The sequence below is a fragment of the Rhagoletis pomonella genome, unplaced genomic scaffold (assembly GCF_013731165.1).
Source record: "Rhagoletis pomonella isolate Grant_MI unplaced genomic scaffold, Rhpom_1.0 Rhpom_scaffold_00013, whole genome shotgun sequence".
In the NCBI taxonomy this organism is placed as follows: Eukaryota; Metazoa; Arthropoda; class Insecta; order Diptera; family Tephritidae; genus Rhagoletis; species Rhagoletis pomonella.
Window position 1 is genome coordinate 1,798,705 of NW_023458567.1, and position 15,414 is coordinate 1,814,118.

The 15,414-nt window shown below is 37.8% G+C and overlaps 1 protein-coding gene across 1 annotated transcript in view; it reads left to right on the plus strand.

Annotated features, from left to right (window-relative positions):
* The window catches only part of LOC118748453, a gene marked incomplete at both ends in the record, with an annotated part of 211,032 nt that extends 195,719 nt beyond the window's left edge, over nucleotides 1–15,313 (plus strand). Inside the window, 2 exon segments of the mRNA XM_036482901.1 lie at nucleotides 14,450–14,616; nucleotides 14,684–15,313. Coding sequence (XP_036338794.1) covers nucleotides 14,450–14,616; nucleotides 14,684–15,313 — 797 coding nt within the window.
* Between the last annotated feature and the right edge of the window lie 101 nt (nucleotides 15,314–15,414).

Here is a 15,414-nt window from a genome sequence, read left to right on the forward strand (position 1 = left end):
TCGTTGGCTTTTTTGAAGGGTAACTGCTGAAGCGTGCCGTCTTTAAATATTTTATAGGAAACAGTGGTTTACGCTGCATATTTTAAGTGGTAATGGAGACAAGTGTTTAAAATTAATGCATACGAATTTGGTGTTAGTGTAGTTAGCCACTAGGCAGGGCAGTGGAAGAGAGAGACAAAGAATGTTTATTCATATGTGGGCTAAGTCCAACTTTTACTTGTTGAATCGTCTCTTGGATGAAAGAGGCTTTACTGGCGGTCTTTGTAGCCAAGAATACGCATCTTATACTGCAAGGAAGTCTTCCGCGAGGTACAAGCGTCGCTCAGCCATACTCTTCGCAAGCAGTCAGTTATGAGCTGGAAAGTGCAAAATGGTCGCCACTAATGTTGGTTGATGATCTTGAGCCTATCTGTGCCTGTCGTTGGTAGCTTCAAAATCAGCGTCGAAAAGCGTAAAGATTGGCTTAGGAGATCCCTTTTGTATGTGCTCTATATCACTGCGCTTCTCTCGGTAAAGATCGTTAATATCTTTGTATTTTATTGATTTTGCTCTTCAAATATTAAATATGATTCGGCTGAGAACCAAGTTATACAAGTTCTTAGTTTGCCGAAAAACCTGGTTAATCGGTGCATCCTTCTCTAACGACGCTCCCCATTTGATATTGTCAGGACTCACTGAAGTCTACAGTATGACAGTCATTGGTATACAAGCCGCAAAAGCTGGATCTACGTAGATTGCAGTTCTTTTCTCCAGATATTTCAAAAGCACGAGCTATACCATGGCTCTCTTGCTCTGCCGACATGGAAGAGGAGACTTTTGGGATTGGACATTCTGTGCCTTCGGTAGTAATTTTTTTATTAACCTAATCCCGAGTATGAGTAGGATACGAGACGTCGCCTTCGAATCTTTTTAAAGTGAGATCTTGACCAGCAGTAGGCTGGCCTCGACTTAAGGTCGGTCTTGCTCGGTTTCTATCCCGCTTGGGGACTCATATCAGAACCTGAATTGCAGACCAAGCTTTGTAGATCCCTATTATGATGGAGTTATATATAGCTGGTTCTCTTGTTAATTCAGGCAAGAACTTACACAGTTGACGCGGTTGTTAAGGATCGCTGCTTCCAAATATTTTCTTTTCCGCTTATACTTTTGATAATAGTATGACTATATGTACATCTACACATGTTTCACTCCAGTGACCAAGTTAAAAGCGGAGTCATATGTATTAACATTGACTGCAAATTTTTTCTCTCTAACTCCCTTCGGATCTTCCTCTCTCACATTCCCCTTTGATTTGCCCAGTCCACTTGCTGCCTCAGACACACTGGCTAACAAAGCTGCCATCATTGAACAGCTGACATCTCATTAGTGCTTTTTGTTGCTGCATTGCGCACCTGTAGTGCAATGCGTTCGTTCATCCGTAGGACATTTTGTGAAGGGGTGATCCAGTCAGTTGCACAAAACCATCACCGCAGACAATTAAAGTGGATTTTGCGAACCACGGGAAATTAAATGCATAAATGCAGTTAGAAACGGTTGAAGAGTTCACAAGGCAAGGCATTGAAGTGAAATGAGGTGAAGGAGAGACGGGAGCGGAGAGAAGAGTGAGCTGGCAGGAGAGTGAGGAATAAATGATGTATGTAGGTAGCAAAAAGGGAAGCCGAGAAGACACAACGGAGGCGGCGGAAGGTATCAATGAAGAGGAACTGGAATTAAAAAACAGGAAGAAATGAAATGCGGTTAAGAAAAAGTTGAGCTAAGAATGAGCTGGAAGGAGTCGTATAAAAATGTGGAGAGGATTTTAGTCGGAGTGGATGGCACGCTGAAAAGTACTACGATTAGGGTAGTCGAAAGAATATAAAGTAGAAACTGTACGCACAGCTCAAAAAAGTTTCGTTGAAGCGTCTGCTAGTTTAATATCTTCACACGCGCTTCATAGAAATTCTGAGTGACAGCAGCAACAACAATGAAATGCATTAACATTATCCCGCATAAACACTCCCACATGAATATCAGCGTATTACAACAACAACAACAATAGTAAAAACACATTTGCTACAACTGCCAACAACAGAAATACATTAGGGGTATTCTCCAAATCTTGCAAAGCCATTGCACGCAGCACGGATTGCATGGATGGCATAAATTGCAAACACACAACAACAAAATACATGGGAAATAACATTTCCTATCGCTGCAAAATATGCAACGTCGAAACCCATGTATATATTTTGCAGAAATAGCATAGCAAGATAAATGCGACCCTGTGCTAGTTGTTTTGTTGTTGGAATTGCTACATATTTCTCTCACTCCTCTCATCACGCTCATTTAATTTTTTTTGTGCTGTATCTTGTTATTGTATTTGATACATAATTTCGCTGCTTGCTACCCATACATGCTACCACTTTGCATTGGGGTGCTCTCGTACTCTTCCAAATTTGGAATAGTATTTTTGCATTTCGTGCAATCCGTGCATCATGCAAGACTTCGAGAATACCCCTATTTTATATGCAACGCAAACAAGCAACACGACACTAAGCGTTTGTCATGTAATCATTGACGAAAGTGACAAGCTTGCCCGCTTGCCCGCTTTCCGATTCCGCCGCACACACGCTCACTGCCTTCTGCTTGCTTATTGCCAAATTGTAGCGACAAGTGCATAACAGCAAAGTCACGTTGACGCGCAGCGATGTGTGGCATAGCGATGAGCTTGCAACATAGGGTTGCCACAACCATAGACACTGAGTTCAACTGAATTAGCGACGTGAAATGTGAATGCCAATGATGGCTTAAGAATGAAATGTATTGGGGCAATACATATCTACATAGCGTACAGTTAACGGGGCAAAATAGTTTAGAAAGGAAAGTAGACTATGGAAACTATCCCTAAATGGTCATAGGGTGGGATCTGAAAGTGTTCATATATACCCAGAAAAAAAGTCAGCAAAAAAATATTTCTCTCAACACATGATTTGGTAACTTTAACTAAATAATGTAACTATAACCAATTATGTGTTGAGAGAAATATATTTAGCTGACTTTTTTCTAGGCGCAGCAATCTTTTTCAGAGGCGTTTTGGAGCTGAAGGCAATGCTGGGTGTGATTTTGAATTCTCTATTTGATTTTTCAGTGCCACGAGGCTGCTGTGCACGAAACATCAAAATAATCTAATAAGAATTTATTTTCCGACTAGATTTCCCTCACATGCTTCGCTGAGGGTATGAAATTTCTCAATGCTAAATTAAGTGTAATTTATTTCAATGAAACTCTACATAGTCAGACTTAGCTAAACTATAGGAAATTCTCAAAAATTTTTTTTAAACCCCTTCAAAATATTTTCAAACGAAAACTTCGCAAAACCTCGTTCTTGTAACACATTTCAATTAACTTATTTCTTGAATTGAAGCCCAATTTGAAGTTTAAACAGGTGGCAGCGCTTCTACATGTGGGTTAGAATAGTAGTGGAAATAAAAGCTTTTCAAGCCCATTTCGATTAATTAATTTAACTTATTAAATAAGTTTATTTGAAAAATTCTGTGTGTACAAACTAAAGGTGTCTAGTCATTCTTGTATATAATTTAATTCAATTCGGTGGCAGCCCACTTCAAAATATTTTTAACCTACAACCTCATTAAACCTCTTTCGTCTGACACCCATATTGTGATAGATATACCAATTACCTGATTCCCTTAATCCAAGAAAAATTGTTTTTTTTTTCTAATAGGTGGCAACCCTCCTACATGTAGCTTAGAAATAAAGCTTTTCCAAAACCATTTCGTTTGATATCCAATTTCTAGTAATTAATTTAAGTAATTGAATTTAAGTTTTACCTGGTGGCAACCCTTGGAAACACCTCAAGAATATTCTAAATGTTCAAACTAAAGGTTTTTTTAACAATCTTTCGTCTAACACCCATATTTTAATTTTTGATATAGCTTGTGAATAATAAGGGTTGCAGCCCATCAGAGAGGATTTTTGAGAAAAAATTTTGTGTGACGTCACACTGCTGTATTTGCGACAGAGAAATGTCAAAACGCAAGCAAGAATAGAAGAAGAGGTGTGGTGGGGAAGTGTGACGTCATATAAACAGCGATTCTGTCAAATTCACTGAGAGCGGAATAGCGGTACCGAGATGGGCGCCACCTATGTTCTCTACATCGTGGGTTCGAGCGATTGCCAAACGTTTTTTTAATTTAATTTTATTTTATTGATATAATTTAAATTTCTTAATTTCATTTGTTTTTTATATTTAATTTTACTTTATTCTATTTTAAATTCTTTTCTTCTTTTGTTATTTCTTGGCCTAATAAATCACATGTAAAACAATTTTTATTGAGCTTGGAGCCGTTTTCTATTATATTATATTATAAATGGTAGCTACTAAAACTATTGTTTTTTTGCACAATATTTTTTTTTTTATAGAAAACGGCCTCAAGCTAAATTTTTATTTTATTGATTTATATATTTTATTTACTTTGCTTTATTTTATTTCATATTATTTTTTCTTTTATTATCAGTAAATTTAAATGTTTGGAGTTAAATTTTATTAAAAAACTCCACCACAATTATAATTACACTAAGAGGAAATAAAAATATATAATGGAATCAATAAAAAAAATTACATGAAAATTCTAGTGGCCGTGGGACTCGAACCCACGACGGTCGGGTAACAATTTTGATCAGATCAACTGCGCCGTTAATGCGGATCAACGTTGCTGTCTGACTATGCTATTCCTCTCTGCTCGTAACTCACCCATTTCAATAAACTCCTTCCGTCTAATGTAAACAAATCATAACAATTTAACTGATGCGTATTATATAACGTATGCGCATACGAGTACATACATATGTTTCGCATATTGATACGCTGTTGATATAAAATTCTCGTAATCATCGAGAATTCGCGTAAAATTGATGGCTGGGAAGAAGTATGACCAAGGGGAGCAGGGTGAAGCTGTTATAGAAGAGGCACCAAAAACACACAAACCAGCCAACAAAGGAATGAACGAGCCAAAGCAGGAAACCCAGTTGCACAAGGAAGTCAGTTAGCAAAGTTGTAACGGAAGCCATTTAGCTGGCAAAAGCATCAGTTACCCACCCGCTCTTCTGACGCACACAACAAAGCGCCCAGCTCTCGCTCCTCCTTCGTAAAGCGGTTGACGCTGACTCACCTCGACATTCAACGTAATAATCGCATCTAACGACTCGACAAACGTGCAACACATAAAAGGGGGATGGAGTGAGAGCACGAGCCAGCAAAGTGGGGCTGGTGTTGTGTCGAAATACGATCTGTTATGGCAAATAAAATATTCATTGAAAAATTGTATCGCATTTTGCCGATTGCAACGTGTGGAGGAAACGATAGAAACAAGTGGTTGAGAGGCGGCGGCAGAGGCTGCGTTGTTGTGCTGCTACAACCGCTCTTCTAGAAAGGTGTATAAACATTTATATTGTAATTGCTGTTGTTGTTGTTGTTGTTGTTACTCAGCTGCGTTGTCGCATTTCTGTTTTCCAATTTCATACATTTAAGCTGTCACTTCCCAGCGCACAAGAATTTATTTAGTTACCTGAAACAAGTGGAAGCGGGACAACAACAAAACAGCGAAGGTATTTTGCTTTCGCAGAACTCTCCCAATTCACGAACAAATGCGGCATGCAACCAAGCTGTGCGGCGCGTGCATAACAATCCTGCCACTGAGCTATCTCCCAGCCACCTTAGGCATCCAAGTAGCAAAAGGATTTTGTGGCACGTTGCGTGCCAGCCACCGCTTTCGCCTTTGACATTGTTTACTTGTGCTTTGTTGGCGTTCTGCTCTGCTCTGGTTCAATAAGCTGGCGTGTGGCAAGTTGCTGCTGAAGCTTATGGCAATACCAACGATATGTTGGATGTGTTTATATTTTATGGATTAATATGGGCACCCAGGTAACACACGCCCACAAAAAGGTGTCACTGGCGGAGTTCAAGGCGATTACGCGGAATTGCTGAAATTGGTTTAGTGCGACATGAGATGGGGCACAGTGTTTTTGTTTGAAAAGAAAAGAAAAAAACATAATATCTAATATATATATATATATATATATATATATATATAACTACCACAGATAGCAAAATAAATGTAACGGTATTTTAAAAATTTTGAGATTGAGAATTCAGGAGAAATTGTCTCGTTGGATGGAAGAATTACCCTGACCTTTGAAACGACTTTCAAATATAAAAAATTAAAATTTTTTTATTTATTTTTGGCCTGAAACCAGTCTGCTATGTACGCTTTAAAAAGATTTTAATACATATTTTTACTATTCTTGTGTCAAGGAATCGATTTCCTTGGTTACAAAAGACAAAAAAAAACAACGCTCACAAGCATGTTGTTTTTAGGTAAAAAAATTCGAAAATTTTGCTATTGAAGTTCTGTTTTGGGGTAGAGGTAAATTTTTGTGCAATCAAAGTAAATTTTTTAATTTGTTCTCTTTTTTTGACCTAATATCAGCTGAAAATGGATTAAAAAAGATTTAAAATGCGTTTTTCGGTTCTTGCAATCATGGAAATAGATTTCGTGACGCAAGAACAGAAAAATACTCTTTTTAAAACTTTTCAAAAGTTAACTGATACTGGCTTCAGGTAAAAAAAAAACTTAAAACCTTCGATATTTGAAGGTCGTTTTAAAGGCCAATGTACTGCTTTTATTTAATAAATTTTTTTTCCTGAATTCACTATGCCAAAAACTTGCAAACGCGTTGCATTTCTTTCGCTATCTCTTTGATTTTATTCCTTCGTTCCTAAAAAAGAGCACTGTACGGCGGAAAATAAGTAGGAGCAGAAGCATGTGATACAGTTGAGTGCTACTTTTGTGAGGCATTGTACATACATATGTATGTATTCATAAGCAGAGAAATGGGTTGTCATAATTCTTGGGATAATCAGAAAACAATAACAAAAACGAAAATAGCTTTTAAGCGCATTTCGGCAGAATGGGGGCACTCAGAAGCTAGCGAAATACATATAGCGAGTAGATGTTACTATAAATAACATGGAAAGAATGAGACTGGATTGTGGATGAGTTGGGGATAGGTCAGAGAAAGTAGTTGGTAGCTTGTTAACACTGCCATTTAACTGACATGGCAGCTGACTGTTTGGAAGATCTGAAGCTACGCAGCTTCTAGAATGATATCGCAGCCATGCTGATGGTGTTGAAGACCGACTGATTATGTGACTAGCAGTAAACTTTATTCTAACTGGCACTAAAGCTGCGCCGTAGAGCAATAGTACTGAGATACGAATTACTCAGAAAGATTACTTGAACTGAAAGTAAAACTTTTGCCTGTGGGCATTTCCAGCGGAAGATTTACCGCAAAAAAAAAAATCATATACTATCTAGCGAAAAATAGTCTCGATAGGTAGCGCCACGGTTGACAATGCAGTTGAAACACAGTAAAGCATAGATTTGCAAAATATGGTAGTGCTAGGTGGCGCTAAAGGCAAAATAAAAAATATATTCCACCTAAAATTCATGTTTTATTTGTGTAAAAAATTTTTTTTAAAAACAATATTAACCATCCGTTGTGCGAAAGTCTCTACGCCAACCAGCGGAGTCCGCAGGGTTCATAATTAGGACTCCCTGTGTGGTGCGCTAATGTTCGTAAGGATGTTATTTCTTAATCCCAAAAAGCTTCCGAAGGTAATCTGCAAAGACTCCGTGCGGACTCCCCTATTCGCCTAGGATTTTGTGAAAAGGACTCCTTAAATCTTCCGATTCAAAATGCTCCTAATTTTATTTATACTTAATAAGTATGTATTAAAGTGTTTCATCATTTATTGTTTTTGAAAAAACTTTACATTAAAAAATGATTCCCATATTATTCAGTAAAAAACAGATAAAAACGGAAACATCATGAAATGAATAAAAAATATTTTTTATATTTTTTAAAAGACGCTTCTTAGAGGTTCCATATTCGGAGCGCTCCGAAAACGCTCATTTGAGGTGTTGCGATGGGAGTCCCTTTTCACTCCATATTCGGAGCGTTGCGCTATATCAGATATCAAGGACTTCGAAGTAAAGCAAATAAACGCCCACATAGACCTTCATACCCTCTGAAGAGTATACTTGGAAAATTCCTGAATCCTAACTAATTTCGTCTTGCAGCCAACGGAATATTTCAAAATGAATAAAAGCAAAAAAGAGCAATGAAAATTTATAAAAAAAAAATCTTTGAAGCTAAGAAAAATGAAAAAACTTTGAAAGCGTCAAAGATGCAAGCAAAATAGAGCGTAAAACAAAACTGGCAAACAAATTTTTGGGGATATTTAAATAGTTTTTTTGCCTATTTATTTTTTGTATATTTATACTGCTTACTTTTTTTTTCGAATAAAAAACTTTAAAGTAAGTCGCCCAACATTTGTGGCAGCTACGCGAGCAAAAGAAAACGATTTGCCACACTCTGCTCTCCCTTCGGCTGCCTCACAATCGAAGTTGACTTGGTGCAACAGCAATTGCTTTTTTGCAAATAAATTGAAGCGACAGTAAAAATAAGCAGCCGAAGTGGAATAAATGTGGCGGAATGTGAAGCGAAGTTTGGAGGGCGACAGAAATGCATCGGCAGTGAATTGACTCTGTCACAAGCAGAAAATATACTAAAATTAAAGTAGTGCAGGAGCAAGGAATATAAGGACAATATTAAAAGAGGAATAAACCGCACTTTCGTTGTGGCAAGTGTGAGGATTTCCGATGCGAATGAATGCGCCAGCTGTTTGTGGCAGCTATCAATGTGGCACAAAAGCGACCAAACACATTTACGGAGTGTTGGGCAGCGGCAGATAAGAAGATATGCGAAGAATGAGAAGAAGGAAGCAAGAGGAAAAAGAAAAAAGGAAAATGCACTTTCTCCAGAATCCACCTCGAAAATCCACTTGCACTGAATGCCAGTTCGAATGCTAGCTGTGCGCCATTTTGGCTACTCCGCAATTGACAGCCAGTCAGTACGTGCTTAGAGCGCATAATGATAATGCATGGCAGCGGCAAAGCCAACAACAATAACAGCTACTAATTTTTGAGAAAAGGTTACTGCCAAGGATTCCAAACACACATACATACATACATACATCCATAAAAGGCTACAAAAAAACAAGAGCAATAGTCAAAGAAAAAACATCCGAGTACTCTGCTGCTTGTGGCCATAATCAGCAAACGCTTAATCTCTTTCAACGATTTACAGCTTTGTGGCATGCCATTTTAGTCAGCCACAGCCATAGCCACAGCGACTATCGCCAATCTCTACGACAATGACAGCGCCAACGACAGCCAGCGAAAGTCAAAGTCAAATACACCAACACGAATCCAAACTAAATCCCAATACCACTTTCGAGTATCTATGAAATTGTCATGCAACGTGCAACATGCAACGTACACAGCACAGCAGACAGTTGACAAGTCGCTAGCCAAGCACTGTTTAGCAGCTACTGAGCCAGTGAGCCACTGCATTGACAATTTGACTTCTGCTACAAACTAAAATTACAACAATGCAATCGAACGTTTGAGCTGCTCAACTTTTAAGCTGATGACAGACAGACGACGGACAGTATGGGAGACCAACAGATAAGAGTTCTATGCAGCTGCAGCTATTCGTCGTATTTTAACACACACACACACACACTCAAATATTCTATATACTCGCTTGCCAACAAATGCGTTTGCTTAGCTTTGATTTAGTTGTTGCTCCATTGCACTTTTTCTGTGGCAAATCTGCGATATTCTTTAACAGCTTCGAGTTGGTTGATTTGAGTTTAGTTGGCACTCTCTTTTTTTTCTTAGCAAATTTTATTTTTATTGACAGATTTTACGTAGTTTTTTCTTTTACTTTTTGCCATCGTTGGCTTTCTCGCATCTAAGATTGGCAAAATTTTATGCAAATTGTCTTGTTGAAATTTATGTGGTGCCAAATATGCACAGCGCATAATCGGAATGAATTGTTAAGCAAGTGCAGTAAGGCGACGAAGAGTGTTTGGAACAAAAAAATTTAGGGATAAATGTAAAAAAGTGTTGCATTTCCAAAGGCCTTGAGGGCGCATTTGTAGCGAGGAATTCCAACTACTATGTGACTTAAAAAAAAAAAATAAAAGAAAAATTAACGAGTATTTATGAGTGAGTATAAAACTCTTAACACTTATTAAAAATACAAAAAAAAAAATTTAAATTTTTATTTGATATATATTTTTTTTGATATGCACAAAATATTTGCGCCTATATCTTTTTCTAAAATTAATAGGTTATTTGAAAACCGGATTCGTAAATTTCGGTCAAATTCTTCGGAAGTTTATCGCTAACATAAATTTTTTTTTATCTATACAGCCCCATTCTGCTTGTTACCGTACATTTTGTAGCCGAGAAATTTTGTTCCCGAAAATTGTCACCACTTCTGGTAATCGCAATTCTCCCTACCTTGGAAACATTTTAATTTATTCAGCTCTAAAGTTTCGTGGAAATTCTGGTATGGCACATTTCATTTTGTTACTTGCTTATGAGATGGTAAAAAAATTGACCGGTTAAAAACGTGCGCAGAATGCGAAAAAGGTTTAAAAATTTAGAAGAACTCTATTTACTGATAGAAAAATTTTTTATTACCAGCGCAGAATAGGCCTGATAGGGTTGCAAAAGGTGCTCTAAGCCGCACGCCACGCCATCTTTCTATTTCTCGGAAGTTCGTGGCGAAAAGGAAAAAGCTAAAGCATATACATTAGGGAAATCCTTAAAAAGGCAACATCAATTTTGTTCTAATTAAATCATTAATGAAAATGGTAAAAACATTTTTAGCAGTCCCTACCAGGGTTTGGCAAAATTTATTTATTTTAAATCGCAAAATCTTGACTTTGAGCAGATACTTATAACTCAGCGATTTTATGAATATATATGAATAAATTTCCATAATATTTCATACCAGATTTCAAGCCGAAGTAGTGTCGCGCTTTTTTGTGATTTTAAAAAAGAATTTAATTTTTTTCAAACCCTGTAGCAGCCCTAAAAAGGTGTCCTAGACCACCCGCCCACTCCCTATAAAATGGAGGCAAATGAGGAATGCTCGATCTTTTGGTGGCATTACCGACTTGCCGTTTCGACAACGATTTTCGGGTTAAACGGACCAGGAGTTCCTTTTTTTAAAGTAGACATACATACATGGACGTTTTTGTTTTTTTTTTTGCAATGGACTTCCGGATAAAATAATGCGCTTCCGATCTTTTTAACCCACTTCTGGTCGTAAACGAAAGTCGGTAGTAATTCATATCCTTTCGTTTTCCAATAAAAATATGTTCACTAATTTCAGCAGTCCAGCATGAGTTAAAGTTCGAAGGCCATTTAGAGGTTGAAAAAGGCACTTCCGAGAAAAAAGTTTCTTACAAAAGTTACGTATTTTTATCCTTAGCGTACAAATCTGAATTAAAAACATGTATGTCTAATTAAAAAAAAATTACTTCAGGTCAGTTTAACGCACTTTCGGTCGAAACCGGAAGTCGGTAATACCAAGAAAAGATAGAGCATCCCTGATTTGGTAGATCATATGCATAGTTATGTAATTGACGTCAGCAGTCTTTCTGAGTTAATCAAGTATAATTTTCTAGACTTGCTCTCAATATGCGCTAGTTTTTGTTATCCCTCCGCGGCTGTATGTACATATGTACCTATGCATTTACTACCTCCAACCAACCATTTCTTTCCCAGGCAATTATGATTTATAAGTTTTTAACCAATTTCTTTTCTTTTGTTTATCTTGTTTTTTTTTTTTACTCTACAACAAAAATTATAACTACTCTAGCCACAATTACTGCAACTCAGGAATTTTTCAGATTTCCTACGTACACACAAATGTAATTACCAGTTGAACACTTGTGTGCGGCCGCACTCGGACACACAATTTTCCATTTTCCTCGCTGCTGCCGCAATTAGTGTAGCAAGCAAAAAAATACATATGTACATATAAAAATCCGAGAAAACACCTATAAGACGACCTCATTGCTGGTACATGCAATAGCAGACTCTTGGCGGTGTGTGTGCTGCATTATGAAAACAAATAGAATACGCAAGAATTTACCTGCTTTACCGGCGTAGAAAAGGAAAAAAAAGTAAAACAGGAAAGTATCAGCTTTGGAAAATTTCCTTTCTTTATTTCTGCGCGCTGCAATATTGTGTTATGGGCAGTCACACCAAACTATAGAGAACTTAATAAAGGCACAACAACAATGGGGTCGCACCAGTGTTGCCAGATCTACAGTTTTAACTGTAAATTACCATTTGTAGGCTACCTTACAGCTTTTTTTTTTTTAAATACCTTCTATTAAAAATTACATATTTTTTAATTTCAATATCAATCAATAAACTAAAATTTCTCTTAAGTTTTTTTTTTTTGTAATTTTTTAGATAAAAAATGACACTAAAGGAGCAATGTTTCCCCTTTTGAAACAAATAAGTTCAGTTGCGCTTTGCATTGCAGTCGCCACAGCAAATGTGGAAGAAATGTGGAGAAATTCAGTAAAAGTAATTGAAATTTGATTTAAATCGTTCAGTGAATGTAATCTTTTCTTGTACAACTTTTAAGTTATTTTATTTTAAATGATTTGTCTTTTGTTATTTAGATACGTTTAGTAAAATGAAAAACCCCTAATTTTTCAAAAGCTCTCCTCGTTTTTGCAAGTTACAGTTTTTTGGTCGAAAGCGAGCTTTTTCGGGAATTTACAGTTTTTCGAAAAAAAACCCCTGGCAACATTCGGTCGCACCTACTTGCTTACTGCTTGCCGCTCTCATATTGCCTTTCACTGCTTGCTGAGCCTCGTAGTTTGCTCACCCGCTTATCTTTTTTTGCTGGTAATTTAATATTTCTTTGGACTGCATTTATCTCGCAAGCAATGCAACAACACCGGCTTCATGCGCTTCGCTCTTTATAGGCCATACTTAATGACTCATTGGCCAACTTTTATTTACCTTATTGACCTACTCGCTTGCCCATAACATTGTTGATGGTTCGGAATATGTATTTTCGTAGGACCCTGCTCTACCCTCTTGCTTTTCCTTACCTTCTCCCTCTCAAAGCATGCCGCCTGCATTGGCGCATTATCGTCGCCACTTTCAGCAGCCTGCTGTTATAGCTAGGCGTGGTTGTTAGTGCCGGAACTCTATTGTTTATTTTTATCATTTGATGTTTGCTGTTTGGGGAACGCAGAAAGCAAGCGAATGAAAAATCCCAGCAATCAATAGACTCGTCCCCGATAAGGAAGCCGGCGTGAGGAAAATAATAGTTAAATGTTTGTTCAATGTATGTATATGTATATGTGTGTGAGCAAAGCATATCTATCTGTGCCAGTCAAACACAGACAGAATTGGAAAATCACCTGCTTTGGCGCGGCATTCAGCGGCTTCCTCTCACACAGCTCGGTTTGTCTTTTTGCACTCTACTCCTTCATTTTACTTTGGATTGGCTCGGCTTTCCTTTGCCCTCGCTATTCCAAGCGCCTTGCTTTGCTCCAGCGGCCCTCTGCTCTCACTCCACACCATTCCATTAAGCGGCACTTCTTTTGTTCGCTCTAAATGAAGTGAAATGTTAGATTTGCGCGCTTGTCAATATTTGCTCTAAGTTATTGTCGTTTCGCGCTGAAGCGAGTGAACAAATGTGCGAGATATCCAAAGCAAATGTACCAGCAGGTACCAGATAAAGTAAATAACGCGGCTCATTCATTGTCTGCAAATATCTGAGCATTTGGTGTGTCAAAAGAATTTCGATTGCTTTCTTTCCCTAGCCATAACGCTATCTTCTTTGTCTGTTTATTTTTTATTGTTAATTGGAAATTTTCGATTTTCCAACCGAATTCTTAGCCAAACCAAAAAGCGGGCGATATCGCCTTTAGAAACATATTTCATGGTAATTTCCTGTCATTAAGCCGAAAAATGAGAGCAACACAGCTTCTCTAGCTTTCATATTTGTTTGGTAGCTATTGAAATTGGATTATACATATTTACTGATTGCGGGTGATTGAAAAGTTTGAAGCTGAAAATTGTTTGTGAGCTGGCTGGTTAATGGAGAAAATTTAAATAGGAGTTAAAATCCTTCAGCAGCAGCGTTGTTCCGCTGCTTACTTCGTAATTTGAATGAATTTGGGAATGAAGAAAAGGGGCTGCGAGTTTCCCAGCAACTCGAATCTTGAATACGTTATTTCCCAGATCGTTTGAGAAGTGCAAATATGTGATTTTTTGGCGAGCGAAGGAAATCAGAAAAATTTCCAATAACTAGGCATATAATGGTGCATACTTTAAGGCGTATTATTTACTGATTTATTAGCAATGCGAATTCAAATATAAGAAAACATATAAAAACCTCACCTAAATAATGTTCTAGTAAAAATAAAATTTGTTAGGCCGACAACAAACTATGAACAAAACATTTACGCTCTCGTTCTTCTTCCATCTACTTACAGGCCTCGCCGTCGTTCTGGCTCCAGCATTGTTGTTATCGATGGTGACGATTTGAAGCCATGCTTACCGGACGACTATATTAGTGGTCAGCATTATCGGCAACATTCTGGTGATAGCAAAGAAATCGATCAGGAAATGTTGACAATGCTTTCAGTTAATCAAGATAATGGTGAGTGAGAGCTGAAAGCACTTTTTTACTTTCAATTTATTTGCTAATCGTTTGTACTTCGCTGCAGGTCCACATCGTGAGATGGCTGTCGATTGTCCAGATACGTTCATCGCGCGTAATAAGACACCACCACGTTATCCACCACCACACCGTCCACCACAGGTAAATAGTCTTAAGCTTGACGGGAAGTCAAGGAAACCATTCATGTCCGCAATGAAAAAGAATTGCACCAATCACTCAAATACCCTACCCAATAAGCACAAATGCATGCTAGCACACAGCACCCGCAATAAATCCAATACACTCACCTACACCAAAACGCACATTTCAAAACATTCAACACAGACGCTTAGCTCACTGAACGCACAATCATCTACCAGATTATTTTCCAAATCACAAAACTCACCGCCATCATCAACAACAACCGCATCATTATCATCGACTGATATTACCGCTTCACAAATACCAATACCAACAACACCATCACCACCACCTCTGCCAACCACTCCCCCACCCAAAATTCTAACTCACTCATCTCCAACAGACTTTGTACCCATCACTGCTTCAATAACCAACATCAATACTGAAACTAACCAATTCATAACACAATGTGTTGAAATATATAACGGTAATGGTAACAGACTAATTGTTACGTATCATTCTAAATGCGATTCACCAACACCACCACCACCACCACCACCACTTCCATTACTACAACAACCATCGACAACAATCACACAAACAACCACGACGACGTCAATCAATACTTCACCAACATTATCCACGAAATCCACAATG